This window comes from Nycticebus coucang, chromosome 2 (genome assembly GCF_027406575.1).
Source record: "Nycticebus coucang isolate mNycCou1 chromosome 2, mNycCou1.pri, whole genome shotgun sequence".
Lineage (NCBI taxonomy): Eukaryota > Metazoa > Chordata > Mammalia > Primates > Lorisidae > Nycticebus > Nycticebus coucang.
Window position 1 is genome coordinate 4,888,322 of NC_069781.1, and position 24,915 is coordinate 4,913,236.

At 42.6% G+C, this 24,915-nt stretch overlaps 2 protein-coding genes across 4 annotated transcripts in view; one reads left to right on the forward strand and one right to left on the reverse strand.

The window, feature by feature from the left end:
* Window positions 1-950: 950 nt before the first annotated feature.
* Window positions 951-23,707, reverse strand: GTF3C4 (general transcription factor IIIC subunit 4). The gene is made up of 5 exons (XM_053571061.1): window positions 23,254-23,707; window positions 14,882-16,708; window positions 10,278-10,408; window positions 7,229-7,317; window positions 951-5,318 (listed from the first exon to the last, which is right to left on the reverse strand). The coding sequence occupies exons 1-5, from the start codon at window positions 23,608-23,610 to the stop codon at window positions 5,254-5,256; spliced, it is 2,469 nt and encodes an 822-aa protein (XP_053427036.1). The 5' UTR covers window positions 23,611-23,707; the 3' UTR covers window positions 951-5,253.
* A 104-nt stretch (window positions 23,708-23,811) lies between these two features.
* Window positions 23,812-24,915, forward strand: part of DDX31 (DEAD-box helicase 31) — a 74,122-nt gene continuing 73,018 nt past the window's right edge. For all 3 annotated transcript variants that reach the window (XM_053565652.1, XM_053565662.1, XM_053565673.1), the window contains exon 1: window positions 23,812-24,344. In XM_053565652.1, the coding sequence (XP_053421627.1) occupies window positions 24,261-24,344 (84 nt within the window). In that variant the 5' untranslated portion in view covers window positions 23,812-24,260. The remainder of the gene's footprint in view (window positions 24,345-24,915) is intronic.

Sequence of the window (24,915 nt, forward strand, 5' to 3'; positions counted from 1 at the left end):
CAACGAACACCATGTCCAATTGACAATAGACAACAGCTGCCCACTTTTCTGGATTGGTGGGCATTCAAAGCAGAATATGTTATTAAAGTTTTTTATTTAAACACCAAATATCTAAAAGATACCATCTAATCAGATGGGAAGAATTTTTTTTTAATCTCCTTTCCACAACCTTGTTTTTAGGTGACTGTTATTATTTCAAAAATTCCACGTGTAAACATACATATAATTCAAAGCCAAGCACAAAGATTAGCACAGGCACTGGGTAAACATCAAATATGTATCACTATACTCAATACAGGCTTACTTTTCCAACCAATCTTCTGTATAAACCAGTTTGATATACACGTTCCTTTCACACATCACAGTACAAATCTGAGTTAAGGCTTGGCAACATAATTCTTAGGCCATTTTGCAGAACTGGGAAGGAAGGAGACCCCTAACCTCTACCATTCTATTAGCCAAATATAAAATCATTAAGTATGAAGTGCCTCTTAAATTGTCCAATCTTGACAATTTATAGGATCTTTTTCTTTTATGAAAGAAACAAGATTTCATGCTACTGAGGTAAGCAACTTTCTAACTTAAAAATAAACATACGATTAGTTCTGAAATTTAAGTCTACCCAATCTGTTTACAGTATTTCAACTAGGTAGCGTCTACTTTGATTACTTCAGTATGAGAGTACCATCTTCCCCTTTCTCTAAGTCTTTTCAAGACCGGAAAGAGTAAATGCATTGGTAGACCACGTTGGTAAACCACTTAATATTGCTCTAAATAAACTCACTGGCTAGGATCCCAGATTTTCACTAGTTCTCCTTTAGAATATAGTTCTGACTCAAGGAAATGAAAGGTAAGAATAGCTGAACACCTAGTCAGATAAAAGGGTTGGAAGAATTAACCTCTTTATAGAACAACTTTACAAATGATCATTCCTCTGTTAAATTTATAGATTTTCACATAAGTTTTCAGAAACAGCCCCATCTTAGATCATCTCTGCAGGTGGGAGGCTGCCTGTGCCTGCAAGGCATTGGGTAAATATTGATCTATGACTGTTCCATGGAAAGGAGTTCACAAGTTTCTGAAAGGCCTGCAGCTATACCGGGAATTACTTTAGATAATTAGAAGCAACTCTTGAGTTCTTTGAGTTTGGCTTAATTCCATCAAGGACAAATTTCACATGCTCCATGGTGAAGCTGGATAGCTGCTACCATGTTAGCAGGCAGGAAGTGTCTTTACTGCAAAAATCCCCTCTTAGACTCAAGAAAACCATGAGGGCATTAAGACATGGTCCAAACTGCCATGCTGCCAGATGACACTTTCAATAACAACTAAATGAAAACAATTCATTTCAGTTAGATCATTTGGAGCAGCAATTTTCAACTGGTGTGCTGTGCATAATGGTGTGCCGTGGTGTGCTGCCAAAATTTAAGATTAATTAAATTATTTTGAGAGAAGTTCAAAGCATAGGAAGTATACTTTTTCATTTATTTATTTTTTTGATCAACATAATTTAAGTGTGCCAAGGAAGTTTAGGTTCAAGTGTGCCATGAGACAAAAAAGGTTGAAAAACACTGCTTTAGAGCTGTAAAAACCCAACCACCTTGAGGGGAAAGGACAGATTTTCTTGAGACGACCCCAGTCTCGCTGAATTGCTCGATGCAGCACTAGGCAGAAGCGTAGGCGCAGACAGACGCAAGCAAGCCACGTGGAGACTCCAACAGTCCCTGGTGGGCTCATCACAAAGAGACTCACTTATTGGTCTGCCTACTTGCTGCTGGGACTGCCTTTGGATGTAACCCATTCGGCTTTAATTTAACCAGAATTTTTGCTCGTGAAGAATAACCCTGGCTGGGGTGGGGATGAGTGGCGGCAAGGAGCTAAAATTTTGCAGCCCTTAGCCTAAAGCCCCACCAAGAGTTATTAAGCACCCTGGCAAAGAAATTACAAGTTTTGAAGAAAACCAGATACAGTTTACCAAGTTGTTAACAATACTCTTACTTACCTTTAGAAATACTGGTGTTGAATAGTTTCTTCTGGGTAGGGAAACTCACTACATGATTTAGCTCTTAGAGATTTTATCATTGATCCATTTTTCTTTCAAACATGAAATCTGTTCGCTCTGAAGGTATCCTAAAGATGAGAAAACTAAAGGAATGGGAACCAAGAAGGATTCTTTGGGAAGGAAAAGCAATAGAGAGAGCAGTCAGGGCAGAAAGCATAGATAAAGCCTGTGGAAATCATCTGGTGATACTATTCTAGGAACTGGAGGAACTCGCCAAACTCGAGGCAGTCTAACCGCCGCAAGGGGAGCAGGTGCTCACAGAACGAGAACTGTAATCCTCTTAACAAGCACCTATAGGCATCCATTTCTTTTGTATCTTATCTGATACCATTATAACAGAATGTATTTAATATTTAATCACCTTTTAACATTCTTCTAACCTAATTAACCTGTTCAACTTGCTAACAGCTCCAACTTATACACTTCAACGTTAACATGCTCAAAAACTTAACAAGGAAAAGCAGAAAAATGTCACGCTCAACCACAAGTTTCACCAGTGGTTCTAATAACTTCTGACACTGAAAAATAATTGGTAGTTTTGGTAGATATAACAGTAGGTAGAGACTGCTTGAAGTCTGGATGGTGGACGCATAAGGATTTCAGAATGAATATCAAGCATAATATGCTATCGATTTCTTATCTAGTATAATAGGAACAAATTAACCCCAGGCAGACAAACTGTGAAACGTGCATACATATCAGACTCCCAAAATGTAACAATGCTGTAGCTTTAAAGTCTAATTGCATACAATCTTTAAATGCAGTTCAGCACTATCACGTCTACTATTTGTCCCATTCCTGAAACAGTTATTACAGTTACACATGAAATCAACTTAATCTACCAACAGACCAGGCAAGTTTGAGGAAGGTAGAGAGGGTGCGATAAATATAAACTAGAAGAGGCACTTAGACGATTCCAGGTGCTAAGTTCAAGGCTGCAGTGAGGCACGATCGCACCACTGCACTCAGCCGACAGTAACTGGGTGACAAAGCGAGCCCTGCCTCTAAGTAAAATGAAATAAAGATTTCCAGCGCCACTTGCATCTTCCCGAGGTTTCACTGACCGACACTCTCAGGAATTCAGAAGCGTGTGTTGGTGAGGCCACCATTGATTCATATCGCTTCTTATTTTCCCAGCACAATGATTTACCTCCCCATGGATGGGGGAGGTTTGGGAGTCTTCAGAGTATTACTGGGCCAGGGCCCAGCAGAGAATCAAAGTTCTAGTAAAATTGTAGACATATTGATTCTTACAGAGACATACAAACTAATGTAGAAGATGCTTTCTAGTTACTGACAGTTACATTTTCTCAAAAGTGTACAACTGCTAAATAAAAACATAAGTTTTATAAATGGCAACAGCACAAAATATCCCAGTAAGAACAAATCCCTACTGACTCTGAAAAGGAATAAAAAAAAAATAAGTGAAACTAAGCAAGCCATGATTATTACAACAGCAATAATTTTTTGACAGGATCTCAATTTTTACTGTTACATTTATTATAAAGTAAAAGAAGCAGCTGCAGGCACAAAGACTTCAAATATACATTGTTCAGAATTGTGTTAGTCATGATTTCAATGATGCCTGGTTCTCTTTCTTGAAAACACTATTCTTGAAATTACCACTAAAACAAGAAAAACAAGCAGAAGACTACAGCAAATACATAATTAAACACAGGGGACAAAGCCTTTTGAATTAGGAAAGGAGACATTTCAGAGCAGGCTCTTATCTCTACTACCTGTCCACAGGGGTGAAGGATCAGCATTTCAATGTATTCCGAATATCAAAATGTTACTTCTTTTTTTGGCAGGGGCTGGGTTTGAACCCGCCACCTCCGGTATATGGGGCCAGCACCCTACTCCTTGAGCCACAGGAGCTGCCCTCAAAATGTTATTTCTAAAGTGAGAATAAAGGGAAAAAGACAACACGAGACAGGCAGGAGTTGTAATTTCATATTTTGTATTTCCTACCCTTTACAGAAGTATCAACCATTCTAGGACGCGTGCCTTACGGGTCCTGTTAGTTGGCACAGTCCCCTATCAGAATCCTACATAACAGGGCACTTGTTTTAAGACTCTAAGAACACTGTAATTCCATAATGTCTTTTAGGTTTTAAGAGCAATTAATCAACTGATGTCTGACAAGGCCTCATAAAAGCCCATGGGGAGTGGGGTGGTGGGAAACTGTATTCCAAATACCAAGGACCTACACAGAGAGAAGGCAATCCCAGGCTCTGCTCAACTAAGCTGCACACACTTGTAGCACCAGAGCTCGAAGGTCTCCACTTCTGAGCTGTCCCCTCTCTACAAGTCTCTAGACAGACTCCTACCCTAATGAAACATCTGGAAATGTCCACATTTAAAATACAGACCATTTTGGTTTAATACTAAAGAAAGAAAGTATCTTTTTTATGTACAAGTATCTCATTTAGGTTATTTCAGGCAGGTTGAAGTAGGGCTGTGTCATGGGTGAAGTGGAGTACTGACATCTTCATACAAATTAGAGTGGGTCAGGGAGTCTAATGACACAGGAGAGAAAAAAAGTCGCTTACGATTAACTTATAATAGTTAAGCTGATCACTTGAAGCATTAAACCCAACTTTAGTCTTGGCTTCAACTTCTTACAGTTTTAGAAAAAGGTGTTCTGCACACCCATAATTGACAGGTTATGGAAACCCATAATTGACAGGTTACAGATCTGCAGCTATTTACTGGAACAAAACATCAGGCCACATGTTGTTTTGGACACTTTTAATCAAAAGCCATGTACCAGGTAGTTTAAGCTCTTTAGAGCCACAAAGCAGTTCCAGACCAAACCAAGGATTAAAACCCAACTCAGCCCAGTTGGGCCCTTATCTAAACTCTCTAGAAGAGACCACTCTGTTCCTGGAAACGACAGGACATTCTTTTTGTTCAAACTGCTTCAGTCAAGACACTTGAAAAATAAGTGTTCCTCATTGGGTAAGGGGTCAGGGCAACGTTCCAAAATGACTCAAAATCTCCGCAGTCATTTTTAAGAGACATCCTTTAGTCCCTAGAGATGGAGAGTGCCCTTCAGAAATGAGTTCTTTACAATCACAAAGGTGCCGCTCCACTTGCGAGGGCCAGGCTTCCTCCAGCACATGCCTCTTCAGGCTAGAGCGTGTTTGCTACAGCAGGGCTCATGCCCTTCCATCTTCCCACACTGACATTCAGAAGACAGGGGAATCACAGAAAGGGCAGGGGCTCTGCAGTAGCCTCTTAATCCAGTCAGGATCTGCAAAGAGAAGACATGTGCTATCAAGTTTTAGCTCCGGAAAAGGCAGGCAGATGGACGGGATGAGGGGCAGGTTGTTTCTGAGTTTCCCTCTTCTCCAGATTTCCTGCCTAAGTGGTTTATCAATTCTCAACTACATGGAATATTTAAAAATTCCCCAAAATGTATTTCAAAATAATCTAACAGGGCTGGGCGAGGTGGCTCACACCTGTAATCTCAGCACTTGGGAGGCCGAGGTGGGTAGATTGAGCTCACGGGTTTGAGACCAGCCTGAGCCAGAGCGAGACCTCGTCTCTAAAAACAGCTGGATGTTGTGCCGGGTGCCTGTAGTCCCAGCTACCTGGGAGGCTGAGGGAAGACAATCACTTGAGCCCAAGAGTTTGAGGTTGCTGTGAGCTCTATGATGCCGCAGCACTCTACCGAGGGCAACAAAGTGAAACTCTGTGTGGCTCAGCGGGTAGGGCGCTGGCCCCATATGCTGAGGGTAGCGGGTTCAAACCCAGCCCCGGCCAAACTGCAACAAAAAAATAGCCGGGCGTTGTGGCGGGCGCCTGTAGTCCCAGCTGCTCGGGAGGCTGAGGCAGGAGAATCGCCTAAGCCCAAGGATTTGGAGGTTGCTGTGAGCTGTGTGACGCCACGGCACTCTACCGAGGGCGATAAGGTGAGACTCTGTCTCTACAAAAAAAAAAAAAAAAAAAATCTAATAAGAAGGGGGAGATGGGTGAAGGAGAGGAGATTAAACAGAAAGGGCGATGAATTGTGATTTTAGAATTTGAGTGATAGATACACAGGGGTTTATTATATTCCTCTCTATACTGTTTTGTTTGAGACAGGGTCTTGCTCTTGTCTAAAGTACAGTGGCCTCATAGCTCACAGCAACCTCCTAGGCTCAAGCAATTCTCCCGCCTCAGCCTCCTGAGTAGATAGGACTACAGGCGCCCACCACCACCACGCCTGGCTAACTTTTGTATTTTGTATAGAGATGGATCTCACTCTTGCTCAGACTGGTTTGGAACTCCTGGCCTCAATCGGTCTTCCCACTTCAGCCTCCCAAAGTGTTAGATTTTACAGGTGTGAGCCACTGCACCCCACCCGGACCTCTCTTTATTTTTGTGTATGATTGTAATTCCCACAATAAAAAGCCAAAATGGAACACAAACTGCCAATGTAGTTCTGAGAATTAGCTTTAGTTTAGAGCAAAAATTAAAAAGATATAGTTTTATATAGAATGTTTCTCTTTCAGTTAATTGAGACCATAAGTCCTCTCCCAAATACATTTATAATTGTATACGCTTGTGTCTAGTTAGCTCAGTTGTTTATGGTGTGACGTTAATGAAGCTTGGGAAAAAATCTGATATTTGCATGGCTATTAAAATTGCTACTTCCTTGATCACATCTATGATGTTATTGTAGCTAGTTATCTCAGAAACAGATATGTGTACTGTCACCAGGGCTACCAGGAAAAAGAATATTGGTTAATTGAGATAAAACCCATCATGGCTACTAAAGAATGACTCAGAATGAATATTCTATTACTGGTTCAGCAACGTGGTCTTTGCATACACAATATCATCTATAGGACTTTTACTCAAATACAACTTATGTGTGCCATTTAAAACAGGTTTTGACATTTTTTTGAATGAATAATTTGGTTGCAGTGAGACAGCAGCAACTACAGACCCACTTAATTCACATACTAAAAGGCAGTATGTTCTTCACTATGACATATTTCAATTGCCCTGTTTTAATTAGTTGTGGCTTCATGATAACACTGTAAAGAGCAGCACGGGCGTGCTCCCCTCAGTGTCCCTGATGGCACAATACTAAGCATGACCGGAGCCATTACACTTGGAGGCTGGTACTGTGCCAGCGTGTTCCATCCACCCTCCCAAGGCAGGGAGAGCACTCACCTTCGGGAGCTGGATGCCGGGCAATGCTGTCATGGAGCAAACATCTTCTGTATATCAAACTCTGGCAGGACTGATAGGTTAAAAAGCACCTGAAAGAAGACAGACTGCATTGTCAAGGGCAAAGGCTTGCCTAGTTCTACCAGCATGGGGAAAGCAGCCTGCACAATTCCACCACAGAGTTATTCCAAACCACATACTAATAACAAAGTGAGAACACGGTTACTTCCCAGATTCATGCAACAATGAATCCCTCTGCGCATCAAAGCCGGCTAAACCTATGCCACCCAAACTTAGGAAAGGGAAGGAGGCTGTGTCGTGTTAGTAAGAGAAGACGATACAAGCTTCCGACCCAGACAGACTGCAGTTTCAGAGTTCAGACTGTGTTTCACTGTTCCTGTGACTGCAGCCCTGGGAAAGAATTTACTCTGGACAGAACATTGAATTCTTAATGTATACTAAAAATTGTTCTTCCTAGTTATTTTAAGATTAGGTATAAGCACTATCTTTTAGAATCTGACAGTACATTGGAAAATCAAAGACAAAATTAAGAGTGCAAATCCCAGCACTAGGAGGCTGAGGCTGGTGGACTGTCTGAGCTCACAGGTTTGAGATCAGCCTAAGCCAGAGCAAGACCTTGTCTCTAAAAATACCTGGATGCAGTAGCAGGCTCCTATAGTCCCAGCTACTTGGGAGGCTGAGGCAACAGAATTGTTTGAGCCTAAGAGTTTGAGGTTGCTGTGAGCTATGATGCCACAGCCCTCTACCGAGGGCAACAAAGTGAGACTCTGTGTCAAACAAACAAACAAAAAAAAGTGTGCAAATATTCACAGATTCAATTCCATCAAATGGTTATTGAGTATCTACCAGGACCAGGCAAATAAGGATAGGTGGAACATGAACAAGATGGGAAAAAGGGCATCTGGGCTCTGTAGGGAAGTTTTTCCAGAAGATAACAACTTCAAGTTGGGCAACAAAGGAGTAGAAAATACAAAGACGGAGGTCAGGGGACGAGACACGGGGAAGATTCACCCTGCGTGCGCACTCAGGTATCAGGAAGAAAGACCACCCGTGCCTGGTGGCAAGCACCCATCATCACACGGAGCAATGATGAATCAGCAAAAATGAAAATGACTGTTCTGAAAGAACTCATCTGGGAGACATTAATGTGTAGTTTCTTGTTCTTCCCCTTTAAAAAAGGCCTGAACAGTCAAATTAGAAAAAGTGTAGGACCCAGGCACAGTGGTGCACACCTGCAGTCCCAGTTACTAGGGGGGCTGATGCAGGATCACTTAAGCCTAGGAGTTCAAGTCCAGCCTGGGCAACCTAGTAAGTCCTCCATCTCAAAAGAAAACAGAAAAAAGAGAAACTGTAGGAGAGCACTAAAAATTGGGAAAAAAAAAACAAATATTCATCAATCAGTGACCCATCCGAATAATGGAAAACTCTATAGCTGTTAAGAGAAGAGAGCTGGCAAGTTAAGATGGTATATGTAGCACAATCCTATTTCTGTTAAAAATATACAATTTTTTTTTTTAAACTGAGACAGAGTCTCACTTTGTCAACCTCAGTGGAGGGCTGTATCGTCATAGCTCACAGCAACCTCAAACTCTTGGGCTCAAGAGATTCTCTTGCCTCAGCCACAATGCCCGGCTATTCTGTTGCTGTGGTTGTTGTTCAGCAGGCCCGGGCTGGGTCTGAACCCGCCAGCCCCAGTGCATGTGGCTGGCGCCCTACCCACTGAGCTATGGGCACTGCCAAAATAAATATAAATTTTTACTGAGTGCCAGCCACGTGCCAGGCATTGTTCTAGAAATAGCTGTGAACAAAACACAAAAGTTCCTATCTTTATGGAGTTTTCTCCAGAGGAAGGAGAGCAGAAAAAGTCCAATATATATCAGAGAGTGATCACCACCAGAGAGGAAAACAGAGCAAGCAACAGGGACGCAAACCAGCAGGGAGGCAGAGGGACATCAGCAGGGTGCGATAAGGTCTCAGTGGTAAAGTGACACTTGCAGCACACGGACATCTGCTTGAAGAGCTCCCTAGGGACTGTCCAATGAGACATCATGAGGTGGGACAGGTGCCTTGTGTATCTGAGGAACAAGGCCAGAATGCCTGAGGAGAAGGGAGCCAGGCTGTGTACAGTCTGACAGCTCATTGAGAGGATTTTAGCTTTTCCTCATCAGAAATGGGCAGCCATTAGCGAATTCTGATCAAAGGTCAATCATCACCATATTGAGAACAGACTGGTAGCAGGAAGACCAGTCACAAGGTAACTACAGGTGTTATAATTTGGGCAAGACACGATGGTGTCTTGGAGCAGGGCTGTAGAGGAAGAGGTAGTGAGAAAGGTTGGATCCCCACTTGAAATGCCCATTAAACATTCAAATAGAAATAAATCCTGAGCAGGCAGGCAGACACTAAGTCTGCACTTAGGGCCAAAGCTCTATGTTTATGTGGTCAGCGCACAGATGCTATGTAAGCACTCACAGCGACAGTGGAAAGAAGAAAATCAGGTCCCAAGATAGATATCAAAAAGATGAATAGACTCAGCAAAGCAACTGTGAATGAAGAGTCAAAGGGAAGAAGAAAACCAAGGAAGCGGGCGATGACAGCATTCAAAGACGAGGGAGTGCCCGTGTCAAATGAGCTCAGAGGGAAAGTAAAGTGAAGACACATCGAGGAGAGACTACGGGGAGGAGGAGATGTCTCCATTGTACTATAAACTTGAACAAAAGAAACATGAACACACGTGGACTCATTAATTTTAACAGGTGTTACTTTGTAACAGTACTTTTAAAAAATTTAACCCTATTTCAAAGGTAAAAGTATTACCAAAATAAATAAGGAATTAGGTAGTAAAAAACTATCATTAAAGGCCACCTTACGCTAGTCATATTACCGTAAAAAATCCATGTCAGGCTTTAGAATAGCAGCTTTTCTCCCACATGACAGTGTGGGTGGCACACAACCGAGATGAATACTTTATGATGGTTAGAGCTACACAAAACTGAAAAACGAGCAACAGCAAGAGCTTTCAACGGCTTACCGGAGCCAAATGTGGCCGTTGGAACAGACAGCCTGTTTGCGATCTGTGAATGGCAAGATCTCTTTACACAAACTGCAGTGCTCAGGGAAGGTTTGTTTGTTCATCTTCTTTGAGATGTGTCCAATCAGCACCTAGTAAGACAGAGCAATCAGCAAAGTTTAGTGGTGAATGAAGGATTTCCTGAAGAAAAAGCCTCCTAACACAAGGGAAAAGTGAAAAAATTATACAGTATCCTACAAGAGACTTGCATTTCCAGAGAGGCCAATGGTAGAAGAGCTAGTCCTCCAACCTGAGCCAACTTGCTGAAAACAAGAAACTCAGCTGGGGCCTTTGACACTAGGGTGAACTACAACCACTAAGGGAAAACTGTTCTGAAAACCAAAATGTTATTACTTGCCATGTTTCAGCTGCTTCGGAAACAAAGACTTCCTTCCCAGTTCTGTTAGAAGACAGTATTTAGCTATCATCTAGAATGTTCTGACATTAAGAAAGAAAAGCACAATCTCTATAGGCAAAACATTATGTAAAATACTGCTAATGTTGAACATTAAAGAAAGGCTTTACAAAGTAAAAGTGTAATTACAATTAAAAAATAATTTCCCTTTCTTTTGGCCCAAAGACGCCAGTCTAGTCCAGTAGCCTGTGATCTGAGGCTGCTGGTCGCTACTGCAGAGGCATGCAAGGCCCACTGTGGGAGCGGGGAGGTGGCAGTGAGAGAGGACAGCACAGGCTCCAGGGCCTTGCCCCTGCTTCAGTTTTGGTTTGCTCTGCTTTGTTAAAATTATTCTCTTTAAAAATAAAAGTCTAAAAACCATACATCTCTTTCATTATTTTATTGGGAAACAACTTCCTCAGATAGATGTGTCATTGGGAGTCCTGGGATACACCAACTCTCAGGAACCATCTTCTTTTACCAGCAGAGTGTCCTTCAAAGTTTGGATCCATTCCCGTTTAATCTCTTATAGAATAATCCACAAGATTTTGGAATTAATTCACTAAAATTAGTTCACTTAAGTTTCAAAGGGCATCTTTTTTTTTTGAGACAGAGTCTCACTATGTTGCCCTCAGTAGAGCACCGTGGTGTCACAGTTCACAGCAACCTCAAACTCTTGGGCTCAAGTGATTCTCTTGCCTCACCCTCCCAAGTAGCTGGAACTACAGGCACTCACCACAATGCCCAGCTATTTTTTTGGTTGTAATTATTGTTTAGCAGGCCCAGGCTGGGTTCAAACCCACCAGCCCCTGTGTATGTGGCTGGTGCCCTAACCACTGAGCTATGGGTGCCAAGCCTCAAAGGGTGTCTTAATGGCTCAGAAGTTGGTGAGCCACCATGGAATATTATGCAGCCTTAAAGAAAGATGGAGACTTTACCTCTTTCATATTTACATGAATGGAACTGGAACATATTCTTTGTAGTAAAGTATCTCAAGAATGGAAGAAAAAGTATCCAATGTACTCAGCCCACTATGAAACTAATTTATGGCTTTCATATGAAAGCTATAACCCAGTTATAACCCAAGAATATGGGGAAGAGGGAGAGGGAGGGGAGGGATTGGGGAGGATGGGTGGAGGGAGGGTGATTGGTGGGATCACACCTACGGTGCATCTTACAAGGGTATATGTGAAACTTAGTAAATGTAGAATATAATTGTCTTAATACAATAACTAAGAAAATTCCAGGAAGGCTATGTTAACCAGTGTGATGAAAATGTGTCAAATGGTCTATAAAACCAGTGTATGGTGCCCCATGATTGCATTAATGTACACAGCTATGATTTAATAATAATAAAAAGAAGTTGGTGAGCCAGCTACCTTACCCCTTCTGTGTATAATCTACAAATTTCAATCTCATTAATTTTTGACCTTTTCAGCCTAAAGACTTCTAATTTCTGGTCCCTTACAGCAAGGATAACTATCCTCATCCCTTTCCAGATAGTCATGGATAGGGGTACAGAAACAAAAGCGACTCAAAAATCCTGCAGCAGATGTACCTAAATTTTATACAAATTTGCTCCCATTTGTTCTCAATAGTCTTGATCATACAAATCCAACTATGAGTCTGATTCACGCATTCTTAATGGAAGTGACAGTCCTCCGACTATAGCAAATATTGGTTCTTGGAGGACAAAAAAAAAGTCCTACTCTTTTTATGTATAAAGCACAGATATACATACAGTACATAACCAGATAGAAAACCGTACCTGTGGTATTAAAACTCCATGGGCAGGGGCAATAAGAAAGATGTCTAAAAATGCTCTAGGGGGAGGTGACAAAGAAAATAAGGTTGAGAGGCTGAGAACCTTGGAAGGGATTTACAACTACAAGTAAATTAATATCCTAGGTTTAAAAGGTCTTTATGAATACAGATGAATTATGAAGACATGAAATGCACAGTCTTCAATCAAAACTCAGTTGCTATAGATGGGTAGGGTACACTCTTCCTTTTTTAAACTGGCTGGCTGAGAACCACATAACCACATGGCATATTTAATTGGCATCTGAGCAAAACCATATGAACCAACTTCCATTACTTATTTTCCAAAACATTCTTAGTAATTTTTTATCTACTCTTCTAATGACTCTAACTAGGTCCTAGGCACACGGTGATAACCATATACTTTTCCAATTTTTAAATTTTTTTTTTTATTTTTTAGAGACAGAGTCCCAAGCTGTTGCTCTGGGTAGAGTGCCATAGCATCACAGCTCACAGCAACCTCAAAGTGATTCTCTTGCCTCAGCCTCTCAAGTAGCTGGGACTATAGGCACCAGTCACAATGCCTGGCTATTTTTTGATTGCAGCTGTCATTGTTGTTTAACTGGCCAGGGTGGGGTTTGCATTTTTTTTTGGCCGGGGCTGGGTTTGAACCTGCCACCTCTGGCATATGGGGCTGGCGCCCTAGTCCTTTGAGCCACAGGCGCCGGCCCCCTGGGTGGGGTTTGAACCTGCCAGCCTTGGTGTATGTGGCTGACACCCTACTGACTGAGCTACAGGCGCTGCCCTACTTTTCCAATTTAGAACACAAGTAAACAACTTTTAAAAATTGACCTTTAAAGAAGAAAAGTCAGTTACACCAACAGTACTTTTTTTTTTTTGAGCCAGAGCCTCAAGCTATCGACCTGGTTAAAATGCTGTGGCACCACAGCTCACAGCAACCTACAACTCCCAGGCTTAAGCGATTCTCTTGCCTCAGTCTCCCCCAAGTAGCTGGGACTACCAGTGCCTGCCACAATGCCCAGCTATTTTTTGGCTGCAGTTGTCATTGTTGTTTGGCGGGCCCGGGTTAGATTCGAACCTGTCAGCTCCAATGTATGTGGCTGGCACCCTAGCCGCTTGAGTTACAGGTGCTGAGCCACGAACAGTACCTTTTAACCACTCTGATGATCACTATAAACATCCTATGAGCAATAAACACACTCCCTATCCAATAAAAAAATGCAATAATAGGAATGAAGATATTTGAATTTACTGCCTTCAATTAATATTTTAAGTAAGACTTTAAGCAATGAGAATAAATATTAATCTCCAAAGAAGGCACACAGACTTTTCTGGTTTTGAATATTTTGGTATACAGTATTTTCTTTTGAACACAAGTTCTTCAGATTCTTTTTTTTTTTTTTATAATAAATATATATTTATTTTTAAAATACATTAAAACAAACTGAAAAAGCCATCCGCCATTTTGCAAGTACCATAATAATAATCATCAGGAAAGGATTTCAGTAGTTGCTGAAAGCACTGGGTGAAAGGTTATTGGTAATAGAATATTCATACTGTCTCAAAGTTATAGTCCTGCAGGTTACTTCATGAATTACAAAGGGAAATGTTTTTTCCCCAAAGGTGAAGCACCTTAATGAGGATATCAGCTTAATCAACACCAAAAATGGGATAAAATGACATCATGTGCGTCCTGATGTAGAAGTTCTTCAGATTCTAACAGCTGTTAGCTGCAAGAAAACTTCCCTGATCCAGAAGTCTGAGCTGCACAAGGTTATGGTTATGAATTCTCAGAATCCCTATAGCATGAAAACATCCCCTGGGGACCTTGCAGAGGCATAGTGTGCACTGCACCAAGCACTGAACCCCAGAGATCTGTTAGGAAATTAAATTCTATGGAACGCATCTTAGACAATAGTGTAAGACCATTCTAACACTAAAATAAAGATTATATCCAGTTTTGGTAAAAATGAGCCCTAAGTAATAATTTATTTATATGCCCTCATGACTAAACCAGAAAATCTTCTTAAGTCCTTCTAATGGAAAATATTTTATAAATAGGAAAGGTAGGGAACATGGGTAGCATGTTTCCTCTGCTGTGACTCCTCGTCACACACTGCTCTGCTAAATGTGGCCGCCTCCAGCTAATCCACAGCTAAATCTCATCTGGCAAACCTTGCATATCCATCGAGGCCACAGGATGAGGAAGAATTAAATACTCTTCATATGCTATGAATGTGTCCTCTGAATTATTCCCCTGTGCCTCACGCCAATTACCTAAAAAATGGTCAAAGCAAAAGTTGAGCTTTAGAAATTCCGCCTAGGTCATTTCCTTCTCACAAAGCAAGCAGGCTTTTCAGTTTCAGAGTTTCGGTTAATAAACACCTACCCGTGCTGTTCTGTCATCATAGTCTTCATCAGACATTAAGAAGTTACAGAGTCCTCTGGTCGGGATGCTGGTGTTTTCTGTGATCCAGGTGTGCAGATACACTTCTCCTAACACACGCTTCATGTGTTCCCTGGTCAAGTGCATCTCCACAGCTTCAATTTTCCCTTGGATTTCTAGAAGTTTCTCCTCCATTGGCTCGCGGCCTCCAACGTCTGCAGTCTGGGGGAGCGAGTCATCAGTGGGCTCCTCGGCATCACCGTCTTTGCTCCTCTCCTGCAGGCCTTGCTTAGTCACCTGTTTGGAAGAACTGCCTTCTTCTTGCTGCTCATCCTCGGCGTTGCCCATCCCAGGTGAGTCAATGAGTAACATTTTTGAGTCCTCATTGGCAGGTTTCCATAAGGCTTCTGAAGGGGTTTTCTGCATTGATTGATATAAAATCCTCAGGAGGAAAAGCTTAAAACGCCAAAAATATGTGACCCCACTGCTTTCAATCTTTTTTTCCAGAGCTTCTTGTAAAAATTGAGGAATATGTTTATCTTTTAAAATCTTCCAACGTACTAGGTCTATTAAGTCTACCTGCTTAAAAAGATTCTGAACTGAAGATTCCAGGAGCTGAGCAGCTGCCTCTTCAAAGGTTTTGAGAGTAACAAACTGGACCTGGTAGTTTTTGTTAACGGGATGCAGGCCATTGACCATGCCCTCAGTGGTGATGATGGCTAGATACGCACCACAGGGGCTCACTGCTATCCCATGAGTCCTCACCGAGCCAAACACATCCGCCAGTTTAATCAACTGGTGTTCAAACTTTAATGCAACATCTGTGAAAATGGGAATCAACTGCCTCACTTTGCCATCACTGGAACAAGTATAGACCGTTCCATTCTGTTTGTCTGCAGTCATGGACACGATTGGCAGGGAGTGAAGGCCCGTGACATGGGAATTGTGCACATTGAGCCCTGCTTTGGAAATCAGAAGAAGACACCAAAATACATAGGCGCCTCTTGCAGCCACCACTAGGCTGCAACTGCACTTCTGGTAAGGATGATAAAGTGGTACACACTTGATGCTGTGCACAGGCAACTGGTCCATTTCTTTCCACAAGACAACAGGCTGCCTTAGAGTGAAATAGCCTTTGACTGCTTTGAGATTGACAGGAAGAATTTTTACAGGTCCAAAAGCGCTCCCCACAATAAGGCCACTCATTTTCCTATTATTGTGCTCATATTCCCACCAAAACAAAACACTAGGAGAGTTGATTCCGGACTCAATTGTGTTGCATGAAGAGATGGATTCCTTTCCTATAAACGGCAGCTGAAACTGCCACACGGCAATATTACCATTTTCAAAGAGGACTGCCAGAAGCACACTGCCGACATCCCGACATTCATTGTTATGCTTGACCTGCTGGGTAGTACAGATGCCTGACCACTCCATTCTGACTGGGGTCTGCATGCTGTGTCTCCTCTGAAACTCAGCAAAATCTCCAAGATTTCCCCCTGGGGCTACATTTTTGGAGAGCCTGTAACTGGTCTCATAAAGACGTTCTCCATAAATCTCAGTCAGATCAACCAGTTGGACCCACTGTAGTCTGTTGAGGTTGGCTTGGATAGTCAAGCGATTGTCCATAGTCAGTGCTGCTAAGAGGCACCTGCCATTAGCATCACAACCCATGGGGGACCAGCTAGCATATTTGAATCCCTTCAATGACGGCAAGGCCTTTCCCTCAGGGTTGAACACTCTATCCAACATGAAAGTCTGACTGATTGTGGGGTCCTTAGAGGCGGCAAATTTCTCCTTGCACTCAGCAACTTCTGTTTTTGAGCCAACCTGAAAATAAGAAGTATAAAAACTATCAGATACATATTTATCTGTATTAACTGATGACATCCATCTATACATGAATATTAAAAAAGCTACTATAAATGAGTTTTAAGTTTCAAAAATTTTGTATTAATTCTTAATTCTGGCATGACACCCATTTAACGGATCATGTACATGCCTAAAGAAAGAAAATTCAAGGAGATAGCAATTCTTTTTTTTTTTTTTTTTTTTAAGAGTCTCACTTTGTCACCCTTGATAGAGTGCCATTGCTCACAGCAATCTCAAATTCTTGGGCTCAAGCAATTCTCTTGCCTCAGCCTCCTAACTGGGACTACAGGCACTTGCCACAATGCCCAGCTGTTTTTAGAGATGGGGTCTTGCTTTTGCTCAGGCTGAGCATATTTCCTTTAAATTATGCTGAGAGCCAACTCCAAATGCTTTGTCTATTTCTACAGAAGAACACCCAGTCCAATTTGACTACTGTATTTGCGGGTCTTGAACATTCCCATTTCTGCTTTCCCCGGTTCCCTTGTCTAATTCTTCTTCCTATCCAAATCCCATCTCAGCTTGATGGTAAGCTCTTCAAAACAATCTTAATGGAATATTGAAGATGGAGGAAGAGCTAAATGACCACAAGAAAGGAGTCCAGGGCCATAAAAAAATAGCCAGGAAGGCTAAAGCCAAAAAAAGAGCAGAGGTCAACCAAACGATGTTTTTTGTCATGTTGGAAGCAGTAAGGACTTGATCCAGTGACTTTAGAGAAACAGATAACAGAAACAGAAAGCAGACTCTCTCAATCCTTTTTAAGTGTCAATTTACTTTTTCATAAAGGCTGCTCTTCAAAGGGAAAAGGGTAGAATGTGATTAAAAGGGAATTCAAGCCCAAGACATACATGGATGTTAAAAAGCTACTTTAAATGAGTTTAAGTTTCTAAGATCAGAGGAATTACACTCCAGGACACTGAAAAAACTTGGAAGATATTAACTTAAAACCACTAACTACATCCTAGATAAAACTTGGATAATTGGGGATTAGTTAGAAAGTCAGAATGCAATAAATAGTTTTAAAATATCCCCCAAATCATAAACAGAAAGCAAAAACTACAGACCATTAACCTTAACAGGAAATACAATTCCTGTTTATTAACAAATGAATGGTTTATCCAGATAACAGTAATCATTAGAAACTAATCAAGGATAACCGGAATAATCTAACCTTACTCTCTTTTTTCTTAAAACTGCTAGATGACATAATAAATAAGCACATAAAATGAAAGGAAGACACAAAGTTGTCTACAACATTTCCTCAAGTGTGTCTCATAAAGCACAGTCCCTCAAAAAAGATTATGTGACCAAATAAGTTTGAGAATTACTATATACATGACATTCCCTCTTGCAAGGTTACAAGGGCACACTAAATGCCTTGGCCAGAAAACTACTAGAGAGACTTATTTAACCAGTTAGCCAAAAATCCATTTTTTAAAAATAACAGACCTTTTTAGAGAGTTGTTGCCCTTTATCATACTAAAGAGCACTCTGAGGAATGGTGTTTCAACAGTGTATCTTGACTTTAGAAGGGCACTTAAGATAGTCTCTTGGATAGGCTAGGTGCAGTGGCTTGAGCCTGCTAGTTTCAGTTACTCTGAAGGCCGAGGCAGAAGACTCACTTGAGCCCAAGACTGAGAGGCTGCAGTGAGCTATGATTATGCCACTGGGCGCCAGCCTGGGTGACAGAATGAGACCCCTGTGTCTATTAAAAAAAAAAAGTCTCTTGGATACACTATGGACCTGCTGGAGAAACACAGACTGGAAATTCCAATTAAATGAGGTAGTGGTTGCTAACTTGAAATAAAATAATGCTAACCAAAATTCAGAGCTTTCTATGGGTAGTTTGAAATATGACATAATGAGATAAAGCATAATAACTGAAAATCGGCTATGATGCCAGATGATCTGGGTTCAAGTGCTGGCTCTATTAAAATATGTACTAGCTCTGTGACCATGTACAAGTTGCTTAAACCTTCTGGCCTTAATTTCCTCATTTATAAAACAAAACATGTCCCATAGAGTTAGGAGGTTAAGTTATATGTAAAGCTTACATTAAGTGCTCAATACATGCTAGCTATGATAAGCATTATTATTATTCTATCTACTCAGCCATAAAAAGAAATGAATTGATATCTTTTGCAACAATTTGGATGGTACCGGAGACTATTCCCCTAAAAAAAATTGCCAAGTATGGAAAAAACAAACACCACAGGTACTCACTATTAAACTGGAACTAACCAATGAGCACACGAGTGCATAGAAGGAGGGAAAACTCAGCAGAAAGCAAACGTGGGAGGGGAGCAGGAGGTGGGAAGTAAACCAACCTAACAGGTACTACTTGGCAGGCACACCTATAGCCAGGTCTCAAGGATTACAAAAATGATTCATGTAAACTGAAACAATTGTACCTCCCTTAATATTTTGAAATTTTAAAAAATTTCCTGATAATTGAGTAAATGTTAATGAGCCCTAATAAAAGTATATAAAATGCAAGGCAGACATAAAGTTGTCCACCAAATGAAGGGTACATATAAAACTTTCCACCAAATCCTTTAATACAATAAACTAAGCAACAATCCTTAGAATAGGACATACTGCAAATAAAAGCTACTGCAGAACCAGAAGTCAACTTACAGGGCTGGTAACCCAAAGCAGCAGCACAGGATGAAATAAACAAAGCTCAAGCAACCCTTGGTTCAACTCACTGCAAGAACTCTTTTTTTTTTTGTTTGTTTTTGAGAGAGAGAGTCTCAAGCTGTCACCCTGGGTAGAGTGCTGTGGTGTCACAGCTCACAGCAACCTCAAATTCTTGGGCCTAAGTGATTCTCTTGCCTCAGCCTCTCAAGTAGCTGGGACTACACGAGCCCGACACAACGCCTGGTTATTATTATTATTATTATTTTTGCTGTTCCAGTTGTTATTGTTTTTTTAGCTGGCCCGGGCCAGGTTCGAACCTGCCAGCCTCCTTGTATGTAGTTACCCACTAAGCAACAGGCACCGCCAACAAGAAGAATTCTTGATAGGATGGAAAGCAGCAAAGATCTTGACAGGAGGGTAAAAGCCTTATGGTTTTGGGTAGTAAAGGCTAACATACTAGTTTGAATCAGCCTACTGCACCTGCCTCCAAATCTTTCTATCACAAACCTAGTTAACAAATTAAAACAAGCACACAGATGCCCAAAGAGCATATCACTTAAAAGTCCAGGTCCCAGAAGCCTACCCACAGCCAATCATTTAATTGTAAATTATCTGGTTTCCAGCTGATCACTAATACTACTAATAGCTAGGTACTCTGTAAGCACCTGATAAATAAAAACTCACTTGAAGTTTTTAGACAATAATCTTGTGGAGGGAAGGATTCTCAAGACAGGTAACAGTTAATTTAACTTAATGACAGTTAATTTAACTTAATGGTGGTTAAATGGTGATGTTAATGGTGGTTAGATGGTGAAGGTAACACCTTTCTAAGGCTCCCAACAATTGATACACAATATATTAGGTATACAAATATTATCAGAATGTGGAATGCTACACAGCTAGATGATTCACTAAATCAGTAGTCTAATGAGAAGAAAAATTGTGACTTATTCTTGAATCACTATTTAATTTCTTTTTAGTTGTATATCATATAACCTTAGTGCCCAAGACTGTTAACTTCCAAATAGTTGATAATTAATGTTTGAACTATCATAAACTGCAGATTTTCCTAAAAGAAATTCATAATCTAAATAATAGAACCATAGAGTAGAAGTTTCAAAGGGGTTTAGCAACTAGCTTTCTAATAATGCTACATACTAGAACTGTGATGTATGCTGCTAATTGTTCCCTGTGTAGGTAAGAGCAAAGGCAAGCTGGATAGCACCGAACACATTTAAATCCCCAGGGGACTGTTAACGGGTAGCACCAAAGTACTGCTATAAATTGCTTTACATTCCTACTATTACAACAGTTTTATACCACAGAGGTCTCTTTTAGAACTGCAGGGACAATTCAACACTCATTCACTAGGCAGCCCTATTCTAATAAGACTCCTAATTGATTGATGGTTTGTGTGATACAGTACAGAAGATTCTGCTGATTAATTTCATGCAAGCTATTTATCAACTATAAGTGGGTTATATAAGGATTTCTTGTTACTATTTAGTAGTGGCAAATGTCAAATGTGGCAAAATGACAATTTTTAAAATCAGAATATTAGGGGTAATCTTCACGTCCACATCCACTACATTAACCCAGACTCTTATTCCTTCATACCTGTATGCCTACATTATCCTTTTACCACAAGTATTTACAGTGTACCTGGAACTGTCCTAAGCATGTGTTTTTAATTTAATCCTCCAAAAAACCTAAACAAAGTTTTATTATCTCTGCTTACCTTGCTGTTTTATGCCAAACCCCAATCTCTTAATCCCTATTTTACACTGATTCCAAAAATCACGTTCCTGCTTCTAGCTCAGTCAGATTCATTTTCCAGAATCATAGTAGGTCACTTTATGCCAGTGATTTTCAACCAGTATGCCACAACTGGTATGCCGCAAGAAGATCTTAGGTGTGCCGTGAAAAAATTTTAAAGGTCATTAATTATGTGAAAGAAGTTTAAAGCATAGTAAGTACATTCCTTCTTTTACTTTTTTGGGGATCAACATAAATTTAAGTGTGCTGCAGAATTTTAACTAGAGGCCCTAGTGTGCTGAGATAAAAAGGTTGGAAAATACTGCTCTATGCTCAGGACACTGTAACACCACCTTGGGGCTTCCTAAAATAGGGGCTTCCTTGGGGAACCCAACTTCCTCAGACTAACCTTCAAAGTTCCCAAATTAGCTTCACTTTTCTTTTCTCTGACTCCCTAAATGAGCTACTTGAGTCATCTATTGATCCACTACTACACAAATAGTAAATTATGCTCATGTCTTAAATACATACACGTTAGATGGATGCCTCCTTCCTGCCACCTGGTATGCCCTTTCTTTCCTCCCTCTTACAAACCAAACACTACCTTCTTTTAGGACTGGTGGGGATTCACTACCAGATTATCCCTTTTGATAAAATTACCTTCCCTCACTATTCCCTTCTTTACATCCTCTCTGCTACTCAGTCTCTCCCTCACAGACATATGCGCTTTTTTCTAGTTGATATGCATATGAACTTCTTGCAAATAGTTCAGTTCCTTTTCAGCAGAGGATGCACCTTTTAAAACACCTTTCTTCTGTCTTCTACATACCTCAATTTCACAGGATTGGTTTATATTTTTAAAATTCTGTTCATGTCCTCTTCAAGATAACCACAGTGGGCTTAGTCATAAAAATGTACGATGACCCAATTCAACATCAAGTTGTCTGTTTCAAATTTCAACTAAATAAGCTAAAAAGAGATGAGGACTAGCTGCACCCTGCCTACAGCTGACTCATATTTAAAATGACTGTATGCGGTGAGAGTTTAGAAAAACTTTGCTTTCACACAAACATGTTCTCTGTATACAAATGTCTTCACAGTGTTTATCACCATCTGATATTACATTATCATTTGTTCATCACTTGCCAAACAAGTGATGTAAGCTTCATGACAGTAGACTTTGTTTTGCACACTGATTTCCTTCCAGAACCTAGGCCAACACCTAGCATGTAGCAATGTTCAAATATCTGTTGACTGGATGAATATACTCTTTTGACAGACCGCATAAGCATAGAGATCCACAAACGATCTCTATGTAGGAAGGAAAAGTTTTGTACTCACAAGCAACTAGAATGAATGCTATGGCTTACTACTTAAAAAAAAAAAAAATCGAACTTGAAAACCGTGATTATTAAACACTAAAACTACAGGAATCCTAAAGTTCTAGAGGTAAACTTAGGTTATATAAAACTGAAAGCGCTAAATTTACAGAGACCTTGGACTCAAAGATTAAGAACTGCGTGTTTCCAGAGGCTTTTATTTTCATTCCACCTCCCAAAGATGTTTAGCTAGTAAAGAAAACTAGAGTACCCATCTGCCCAAGGTGAGACGCAAAGACCATTGATAATATAAGTCGCTGAAACAGTGAAGACAATGAAGAGGACCAATTTTTCTACTCCAAAGCAAAAGAGGCCCCAGAGGAGGGCACAAAACAGTAAACAAAGCCAGCCCAGAGCCTCGGAAAGTCGGCCCCAGACAATAGGAGCAACGATAGAAGCAGGTCGGGGGGTGGAGTCTCAGCACCACCGAGAGCAATCTGCTCTAGGTGCCCGCCACTCGCAGAGGCAAAGAAAAGGGCTGGCGGAACCCGGCTCTGGGGGTGCCCCTGGGTGTGTACGTTCGTGGGGCGGGGTGATCCAGAGAACCGGGCGCAAACAGCTGCAAGGCTTTTTTTTAGGTTTGGCAACTCAGATCACTTCAATAACCCCCAAGCGCTAGGTGCGAGGGTAATCCCAAACCAAGTATCCGGGCCGGGATTCCTTCGGGACGGGTGAGACGGCCGCAGGACGTGGGCAGGAAGATTCCAGGGCTGCGGCCGAGGGAAAACTTACTTTAAGTAAACAGCTGTTGAGAGGGGCGGGCACCGAGGTGCGGTGGATAACCAGGTCCTGGCCTGGGTTGTGCACGTCGCAGATGAGCTCCAGCACAGCGATGCTGCGGGCGGTGGACACAGACACGCGGTGGTCCTCAGACCAGGCCAGAGGCTCCAGGCCGCTCACCGCGTACTGCAGCTTCACGGCCGGCTCCCGCCGAGTCACCATGAGGCGGAACGAGGCGCTGGGCCCGGGGGCCGCGTCCGCCTCCGGCTCCTTCCCGCCTGCCTCGCCGCCACCCTCGCCCTCCTCCTCCCCGGGCGGCGCAGGCCCGTCGGCCGCGGGCCCGACCCGGACCTTGTTGGCCGTGTTCATCTTCCCCCAGGCGCAGAGATCGCGTCCCAGGGCGCGCTAAGCCCGCGTTGCCGTTCCGTTGCCACCCCCAGCGCCCACCGCGGCCGTTTTTTCCCCTCAGGCCCCGAGCGCCACCGAGCCAGGAAGGACCCCGCCGTTGCCAGGCGACGCAGCCCTGCCAGGTGGCCAAGGAGCTGCCTGACTAGAAACGCGCCTCTCGTGCAGTCCGAGTTGAAGCGCCAGGGTTGGGCTGCGAGCCGGTGAGAAGGGAACCCCGGGGACACCACCCTCTGCTGGTGGCTGAGCCCCAGGCCCCTTTAGGGACCTACCCGGCGTTAGGCACTAAAGTGCTGAAGCAACAGCAACGCGGCGGCAAAGAAAGAAGACCTCGGTTTGACGGCGCACTGACTCGTTTCTCGGGGGCGTTCGGAGAACTTCCTAAGCGTGAACTCCTGGGCCGAGTGTAATTTGGCATCCCCAAAGCCAAGCCTCAAGGGACGCAGGGAGGCGTTGTCGCCCCGCCTCGGCCACTCACTGGGGTGGGCTCGCGTGGTTCGGAGCCTTTCCGGACCCAGGCGGGGCGGGCAGCTGCGCGGGGTCCTCGCGCGCGTCCCACGTGGCGTCCCGTTTCGCGGGGGTGGGCACTGCGACTCCCCGCTGCCCGGCCCACCATGGCAGCCGCCGTCTGCTCGCTCCCTGACCTGGCTGCCGCCCCCAGAACGTTTTCCGGACGCCCCCGGGCCCAGGCCGGGCAGGTGAGTTGGGACCCGGCTTCAGCTCGGTCCCCACCCGCAGCCCGGCTCACTGCGCGCCGCGGGCTGCCGCAGTGCTTTGGGGTTGGGTTGGGAATCCTTGACGGAATTAGGGGAGCATCTTCAGACACCAGGCAACTTCTTTAAGGAATTGCTCAGAAACACGTGCCTCTACCCGGAACACCACCCGCGGGGACTTTCCCGTAAAGAGAGGAGGGAGTGTGGCGGGGCGGGGGTGAGGGATAGGAGGCTGCTTCCCAAGCAAGGTAGGAACTGACGCTCCGGCGTTGAGTCCCAGGTCAAGACTTCACTTCTATAAGCTATTGCCTTCAACTGTAAGAAAGGGTCGTTTGTCTCAGGGTCGGGGGCTGGACCCTGGACGTTTCTTTGAAAAGCTTTCGAATATGGGGTATATTTTCTTCCATGTTTAACGGAAGGGGAAGAGAAAATGACATTCACGAATATAATCCCTTTACTGGAGAGGAGAAAGAGGCCTTCAAATTAACTTAAGAACTGAAAACTGGTTTCTGGGACTGTTTGTCTCCTAGAGAAAAGAAAGGCTGCCGGGCAAAAA

Coding starts and splice junctions, on each gene's coding strand:
- GTF3C4 (XM_053571061.1), bottom strand. CDS start 23,610: ATGAACACGGCCAACAAGGTCCGGGTCGGGCCCGCGGCCGACGGGCCT. Junction 16,709..23,253: donor TCAACAGCTGTTTACTTAAA/GTAAGTTTTCCC, acceptor TCTTATTTTCAG/GTTGGCTCAAAAACAGAAGT. Junction 10,409..14,881: donor ATGATGACAGAACAGCACGG/GTAGGTGTTTAT, acceptor CTGTCTTACTAG/GTGCTGATTGGACACATCTC.